The sequence below is a fragment of the Acipenser ruthenus genome, chromosome 29 (genome assembly GCF_902713425.1).
Source record: "Acipenser ruthenus chromosome 29, fAciRut3.2 maternal haplotype, whole genome shotgun sequence".
In the NCBI taxonomy this organism is placed as follows: domain Eukaryota; kingdom Metazoa; phylum Chordata; class Actinopteri; order Acipenseriformes; family Acipenseridae; genus Acipenser; species Acipenser ruthenus.
This window is the reverse complement of record NC_081217.1, coordinates 18,872,283-18,880,923: the sequence shown is the minus strand read 5'-3', so window position 1 is coordinate 18,880,923 and position 8,641 is coordinate 18,872,283. Positions and strand designations below refer to the sequence as shown.

General features: G+C 38.6%; 1 protein-coding gene across 1 annotated transcript; it reads left to right on the top strand.

Annotated features, from left to right (window-relative positions):
• Positions 1 to 1,437: 1,437 nt before the first annotated feature.
• Positions 1,438 to 6,084, top strand: LOC131702165 (uncharacterized). Its single transcript, XM_059004384.1, has 3 exons — positions 1,438 to 1,492; positions 2,138 to 2,170; positions 3,749 to 6,084. The coding sequence occupies exons 1-3, from the start codon at positions 1,468 to 1,470 to the stop codon at positions 5,521 to 5,523; spliced, it is 1,833 nt and encodes a 610-aa protein (XP_058860367.1). The 5' UTR covers positions 1,438 to 1,467; the 3' UTR covers positions 5,524 to 6,084.
• Positions 6,085 to 8,641: the final 2,557 nt, after the last annotated feature.

Genomic DNA, 8,641 nt, shown 5'->3' with positions numbered 1-8,641 from the left:
TGTATTGTATTGTATTGTATTGCATTGTTCTTGATCCAGGATTGACTCTTGGAGTAGCAGAGTGGAAAACAGGTTTCAAGGCAGAGGAAGCTTGTGTCCCTACAGCTACAACTACCTTTGTGGAATGCAAACATACCAGCCTGTCAGCATCTGTCAATGAGAGTGCAGAGAGGGGGAAATCATGCAATAAACAGAATCCACAGTTATACACTAAATAGAATGAACTCATTTTGCTTGATAAAGTCAAATGAAACCTGCTGAATAATGCTACGTTAACATATTGATTTACATACCGCTTTGTATAGTTTCATATACTTAACGAAAAAAGTGACATTTCAAAATCCAACATAAAATACTGTACTACTATTATGGCTTCCAGTAGACTTTTGCGATATCATTTTGTAATTTATTTTATTACATAATAATAATAATAATAATAATAATAATAATAATAATAATAATAATAATAATAATAATATTGGACTTCATAGAGTTTCTGGTAATCATATCTTACTTACAACTAGGAATAACCATTTTATAAGCAGTTCAGAATATGTAGTATCGACATGGACCCTGTTGCATTTAATTATTGCACAGGGAGTATCAACACAGATAACTGACCCAGTTTCTTGCTTTCCCATGGAAACCTATGGGTTGGGGTTTCCCATATGGCAATTAGTTCAAAAAGAATAGCAAGCCAGTTTTGCTAAAACACATTTGTATTTTAAGGGATACATCCCACTTGCAGCCATGCTCTGTAACAATGAAGCCATGTCTGTAAACAACGCCTCAATAATGAAGATCTTACAGTCGTTACCAGTGCTGAATTCTTTCTCATTTGTAAAAGGTAACAATACCAACCATCCCCACAAAAAGGCAAAGGGATCTGCAATAACAAGATGTGATATCAACCAAAAAAAGGCATTTTCTCATAAAAAAGGTGATGCAAAAAGTTTAAACGAGACACAGTTGAGACTAACTTGGACCTTTTAAAATGTGCTCAGAAGTTTAAAAAATGCAGCTAATTGTGTGTATTTGTATACAGGTGCAGCTGTATAGAAAATCTAGGTTATCATTCTCTTGTTGGAATGATACTCTTATTTTAGATTCTGTGCAGTTCTAGACACTACACAAAGACCATTTTAATATCAGATCAGGAGAAATCAGCAAGAGGAATCTTGTTCTCCTTGGTCTTGTGGTTTTTCCTGTCTTGACCAGTCTTGTCCAGTCTGTTTTCTTTCACCATCTGGTCTAGGGGGTTGGATATTGAAACGATGACAACGCAATGGAATTACATGCTAACCTGAATTACATGCTAACCTGAATTGCCTGCTATTGTCTTAAACAATGACATTAGCATCTGAATAGTCTTTAATTTATCGTAGGTGTTTCTTTACTTGCCCAAACCCTCCCTGAACAGGGTATAAAGCAGGGTACCCATCACATAACACACATCACAGCTTCAACATGGAAACAGCGATCACTTATAGAGGTAGGAGGGCATTTCTGTTGGGTGATATTGGGTTATATTTGTTAATGATTTCTGTGTTTTTAGTTTTTAGTTTTCTTTTTTGCTTAAAACTCTTTTTATTTGTTAGAAACTAATAATAATGAGACAATTGTTTTTTAAAATCAACTTCTTTTTTTTGGTTTTCTTCTACTCACTGCTACTTTTTCTCATCCTCTGTGCTGTATTATTTTTTTTTAATAGTTTTTACGCTGCATTATTTAAGCTTCACTCTTTTTTTAACTGAGAAAGGGGTGCTTAGTCAAAATATTGGTCCATGCAATTAACAGAGCCATTCAGAGCTGTCGGTCTCAAATATTTAATTCCATTTTTAGAAATGTTTAAACAGTTGTTGTGAACTCTATGGAGTGTGAGAAGTTACCCTGCCATGACTTAAAAGCACACACATGCATTATAAAATAGATATATAGACAGGAAGCTTAACATGGTAGAATCGTGCACACACTGACTGAAGGGGATATATAGTTATTGTGGTTTTGAGCTTGCTTTGCTGTGCTTTCACAATGCTTCCTCTTTATTGTGCGTTTACTGTAGGGTGTGATAGGGAGTGTTAATCAGAGAAACTGCTCTCCAGTGACTAAATGTGTCGATTTCATTCTGTCTTTCTAGGAGCACTGTCTCTGCTGCTGATTCTCCATTCAGGTAATTATATTACAATTATGAAACAAATGAACTAATGATTGTCGACAGCATGAATGCCTGTACAGGCCACGCTCGCAAAGCATTTACACCAGTGCTTATTCTTTTGTATTTGCTTTCATTAAAACAAATAAAAAAATAGGGAATTTGTAACTGTAGCTGAGGGAATATGTAGTGCTGTATATTGCTATATCTGTCAAATATATATCTAATATATTTAGCTTGCATCAAATTTCTAACTAATATAATCTGATATACTGTATGCTGTCTTTATTACAACCATTGTTTAATTTAACCTAGGTGCTGTATTAAATTAAGTAATTAAGAACCAGGTTGGGACAAGTTCTGGGATTGGAATGGACTGAAAGAGCCAGGATTTAGGATTCATGAACCCTTATGCTGCATGTGTCATATATGTTGTCTCTTTTGAACGTGGCTGTTTCATACATGTTCCTGTAGCTGCATGTTAGGGTCATGTCATGTGAAACATATGTTCTCCTGAGGATCTTCAAAGCCTTTTATTGCTCAATTTTATAAAAACACTAGAAATAAACACAGCAGGTACATTTTATTCAAGACACAGGCATAAAAAGCTTTGAAAATCGTGGCGATTGCACTATGTAACACAATTTTTGTTCCTGGGTAGTAAGTGTTATTTCCTAATTGCTTATGCCTCAAAAGTATAGAAAATGGCTATTATTCCCCACAAACTTTGCTTTTGTGACCAGGACAGTGATATTTTGAAATTTACCTATTTCCAATGAGAAAACGGGTGAATTTGTGTCTTTTCGTTCACATATGTCCCAAAGGCAAAAATAGCAGGGAAATTTGGTAAAACCGCCTTGGAGACCCATCAGGAATGCCATCATTTTGAAGTCTCCTATGACCTTGATGCCATCTCAGAGAAATGCAGATATGTATCCACTTAGGCAGCTGGAACTAAACTGAACTGGTGGGCTTAAGGCCCCTGTATTTATACTACTATTTATATTACTGGAAAGTTCTAGAAAGTTCTAGGAGTTACTCCAAGTTTACTCAGCACTGAATCTATCTGGAATGTTCAGGAAAATAGGTACATTTCAAAATATCACTGTCCTGGTCACAAAAGCAAAGTCTGTGGGGAATAATAGCCATTTTCTATACTTTTGAGGCATAAGCAATTAGGAAATAAAGCTTACTACCCAGGAACCAAAAAAAAAAAAAAAAAATGTGTTACACAGTGTTGTTAACTTGTACATGTCTGTGTTTCCTTTACTGGTAATAGCTGTAAATAAGCAGTAGGGGTCAGGCTAGGGCTAGATGTAGTGTAATAAAGTTACTTAGTAACATTTTCCAACAATCTTGATTACTGTCAATTATTTCTGGGTTATCAGAAAGCTTTACTGTTATATTAAATGATATGGAATGCCATACACATGCCTGTATTCTTTGGGTCTGTTTGGATGAATTAGATAAACTGATATTATTTAGATGCTCTTGACAACAGTTCAGAAATGAATTTAAATAGCCTTCAGTCCATTGATATACACTTCTCCATCTAAGTTCTATAACCATTCATGATTGATTATCTGTATCCAACAGCCAGAGCATTCGACCTGAATTTCTGTGCCGGCAAGCCCAACGCGACAATGGTGGATCCAGAGAGCAGTGACAGCTACTACCGTTGTGACAATGGGGTCACCTACCACTACCAGTGCAGCACTGGGCTAGTGTTCAACCCCCTCCTCTCCAACTGCGACTTCCCATCCAATGCCCCCATTCCCAATTTCTGCGTCAACTTGGTGGACGGCCTTTACCCGGAGCCCAGCAACCCCTCCACCTTCTACCAGTGCTTCAGGGGGGTTGCGTACTACCGGAGTTGCAGCTCCCCTCTTCTATTCAACAGCACAACCTGGCTTTGTGACTTCCCAATCGAGATTCCATTCCTGCCTATCTACCCTCCAAAACTGACAGAAGAATCAAACTTCTGTGAAGAGAAGTCCAACGGTTTCTATAGCGACTCACAGAATGTTGGTGCTTTCTACCACTGCCAAGAACACAACACTACTCACTTCCTCTGTCCCTCAATCCTCTTCTACAACCCAATGATCACCAACTGCGATTTTCCTTTCGCTGTCCCTGAACCGGATTGCTGTGCCCAGTTGGACAATGGTCTTTATCCAGAAAGCAGCAATCCAGATGCCTTCTACCAGTGTATCGACCACACTACTTACTATTACACATGCCCCTTTCCTCTTCTTTTTAATAGAGAGTCGTTAATGTGTGATTTTAACAGAGTCGTTCCTCCCGCTACCCCCAGCTCTACACCTGCATTACTTGAAACCTTCAATGCACCCGCATTACCCAAAACCACCACTACCCCCAAATTATACAACTCAAACTTCTGCGTCAACAAACCCAGCTTGCTTTACGCGGATCCTGAAGATCGGACAGGTTTCTACAGATGTGAAAACGAAGTCACCTTCTACTTCACCTGCCATGAGGGCATGGTCTTCGATCAAAAGGTCCTGAACTGTGTGGTTCCTCCCACTCCCTCCAGCCCTACACCCACATTATCTGAAACCACCAATACCCCCAAATTATACAACTCAAACTTCTGCGTCAACAAACCCAGCTTGCTCTATGCGGATCCTGAAGATCGGACAGGTTTCTACAGATGTGAAAACGAAGTCACCTTCTACTTCACCTGCCATGAGGGCATGGTCTTCGATCAAAAGGTCCTGAACTGTGTGGTTCCTCCCGCTCCCTCCAGCCCTACACCCACATTATCTGAAACCACCAATACCCCCAAATTATTCAACTCAAACTTCTGCGTCAACAAACCCAGCTTGCTCTACGCGGATCCTGAAGATCAGACGGGTTTCTACAGATGTGAAAACGAAGTCACCTTCTACTTCACCTGCCATGAGGGAATGGTCTTCGATCAAAAGGTCCTGAACTGTGTTGTTCCTCATCCTGCCCCCAGCCCTACACCCACATTATCCAAAACCACCAATACCCCCAAATTATACAACTCAAACTTCTGCGTCAACAAACCCAGCTTGCTCTACGCGGATCCTGAAGATCTGACAGGTTTCTACAGATGTGAAAACAAACTCACCTTCTACTTCACATGCCATGAGGGCATGGTCTTCGATCAAAAGGTCCTGAACTGTGTGGTTCCTCCCGCTGCCCCCAGCCCAGGCTTTTGCATCTTGAAACCCAACGGTATCTACAGAGACCCCGGCAACATAGCAGGTTTCTACGTGTGCGTCAAGAGCCGTCCTTTCTACAAGACCTGCCCCACACCTCTGGTGTTCAACCCTGAGATCTTAATCTGTGACAACCTCTCTGACACTGCGGACACACGTAATTAAGGTCAATGGTACCTGATGCACCTGCATTACCTGAAACCACCACTGCACCTGCGTTACACAAAACCACCACTGCACCTGTATCACCTCTGGCTAGACCCACTGTGGAATCAACCGGCTCTACAGAAAAACAGTGTAAACTTCTAGGCTCATGTATAGCCAGTAAATAGTTCTGTCATGATTGATGATTTAATCAGTTTCTTAAAACAGGCATGATATTTTAAACCCGAATGTCTTATTTACTTATCTAAAAAATACTGAGCACATTTTGGGTACCGTTAATGCTTCGTATTTTTCTTTTCTTTTCATCTTTTCTTTTTGTAGAGGGGGATTTAGTTTTATTATCACAAAACTATATTCAATTAATAGCATATTGGATTGAATGATATGTCTACATTTAATATGAATAGTATATATCTTAAGGGTTCTCTGTTGTGGGCTTCTTACACAAAGAACGATATCTGGGGTTAGAGGATTGCACCATTTTGAAATGTATTTGCACTGTTGGGTTTTATATGCAAAGCTGTATATGTACTTTTTGTTAAAATACAGTTTTCATATTAACACTGGAGTCTCTTTTTCTTCTTGACCTTAAATTGTGACTTTCTAGCATCATACTGCTTCAGCTGCTACTGAACCCTGAATACACCATTAAAACAACAGGCACAATGTGTTGCCTTTCGCACCAGTAACAAATACAACCCATTTATTTCACCACAAGCAATCATTTAGAATGTTTAGTGAACATGTCTAAGTTGTTTTATGTTAGTTTGTTTCTCTTCAGGCTGAAAAGAATGGGGGCTAACTTTCCCTGCTGTCACAAAGTTGACATATGGCACAAAAGATCATTTACTTTTCATGTAGAGGATAACATTATTCATAAATATACATATATTTAAACATAGTTTGCAGTATATATATATATATATATATATATATATATATATATATATATATATATATATATATATATTTACAGTGCTCATCCTTTATAACGCTGTAGTGGGGAGCCATAGTTACAAGACTCTGCTTTTGTGTTCTGCCTTATAACAAGTATAAAAGGGCTACTGTAATGGCATTATGGAGCAAATGGGAGCCACGACCTAACTGTGTTATAACTGATTCCACACTATAACGGGGCGCGTTATAACGGGTGACCACTGTATATATATGTATTGTTTATTACATATATAATTTTACAATACCTCTCCTATTGGACTCACTTAATCGCTGTGTCAAGAAGTCATGCTTTTAACACAGTGGATTTACATAATGCACTATTTACTAATGAATGCACTAAAGGAATAATTATCTAAAGACTTAAATATTTTTTACATGTTCCACAACCTTTTATAGATAGCGATATAAGGCTGGTTACAATCAGCTGGAGAACCATTATAATAATGAATAGTACTAGGTAAATGTCACATAGAGGAATCTGGGGAGGCACTTTGTTGACTTTGGCACCAGGTAGTATTGTTCACAGCACTTCTTTCACTCACATACTGCACAGTGCAACAATGCACTGGGAAGGTTAGAGAGTCTTCATTATTAAAACTATAGGAACTGTTTAAGAAATGTTAAGGGCGCTTTTTAGGGCGTTCATTCAAAAGAATGTGGACCCTTACGCACTGCACGTCCATCTGCCTGTCACACTCTAGATGGTGAGCATCAGATCTGTCTTGATTTTGCACCAGTCTACTCCAGACTTGTATCTTAAACTGTTAGCCTCATATAGAGATTTCGGATTGCCACCCTCCTGATTTTATACAAATATTTTTGAACTTTCAGGTAGTGTGACCCTCTCTGCTTGATGTGTGGGATTTTTTTCTTTTTAGTTTATTAACACTTTTAAATATCTTACTGTCGTATTGTTTAGCAAATGAGAGGAGTTGTTTTTTAAATTAATATAATTTTTTTCATAGGTTTATAAATAGGTTAATATTATAGGTTAATATAAAATAGCACTTTCCCTTGGGAAGCAGGATCTTTTCAGGACTGGCAGTGCCAGACACAAACATCCACCAACGTTAGGCACACACATTCCAGGACGACTCGCCTCTCAAGCTGCTCTGTTCTTCACAGACCCCTGCTTCAAGCTAAATAAGAGGAGTTTATAAAGTGTGTGGGATAATCACCAGCTCAGCCTCTAATTAAATGGCCAGCCAATCTTCTCATTACTTCCAATTGTTTCGGTTGTAGCTTGTTAATGTCTCAGCCAAGTGCTCAAACAAAACAATGTCCAGGGATCATCAAAAAGTGCAAATCATAGCCGGGGATATAGATAATAATTGGGCATGCTAAATTGGGGTGAAAACCGGGGTAAAAATAATTGGCGACGACTAAATGCAGAAACGGCGCAGCCTAAATACTGCCCAACCCCGCCTCTGCAATCAGCTAATGCCCCCGCCTGAGCCAACCGGCGAACACAGCACAGCTGAACGCAGAAAGTGAGCCAGGCGACCGGTTCCGCGTCAGGGCAAAACGACCAACCACACCAGAACTCCCAGTATGATCGTTTTCAGGCCGTTAGAAATCTTTAAATCCATGATAACCATGAAAAAACAACGCCCTTAGATGATTAGAAAAATAAACATTAACTCAGAACTAGCAACCTGGTACATTCTTTTCCAATGAGCCTCAACGACTGTTAGGAAAAACTGAAATAATCAAGAAACAGAGGTGTTAAAAGCATATTGGGTATATTAACCACAGTCCACAGTCACGCCAATATAAAATTCATTGGCAGGTTGCCTTTAATATTCACTGTGGTTTATTGAATGTTTCACCATAAATCAACATGCAGTAATTGCTATAGTAAAACATTTATATTTCTCCAACAGTCTCATTTTTTGCTAGATGATAAAACACTTATGGCCCTGTCTCCTAAAGTAGCCTGTATTGAGAGCAAGCTTTAGGATTTCTCTCTTGTCACCATGAAACCCCACAAGCTCTCTAAAATCTCCAAATAATCTTCTATGTCAAAGATACAGACAGACTTTCCATTCATTAACGTAATACAATTTGATTTGAAAACTGAAATAATCAAGAAACTGAAATCAAGAGGTCTTAAAAGCATATTGTTTATATTAACCACAGTCCACAGTCACTCCAATATAAA

Excerpts from the sequence above, each read along its gene's own strand:
- LOC131702165 (XM_059004384.1), top strand. The coding sequence starts at position 1,468 with ATGGAAACAGCGATCACTTATAGAG. Across the intron at positions 1,493-2,137 it reads AACAGCGATCACTTATAGAG|GAGCACTGTCTCTGCTGCTG; the intron begins GTAGGAGGGCAT and ends CTGTCTTTCTAG. Across the intron at positions 2,171-3,748 it reads GCTGCTGATTCTCCATTCAG|CCAGAGCATTCGACCTGAAT; the intron begins GTAATTATATTA and ends TGTATCCAACAG.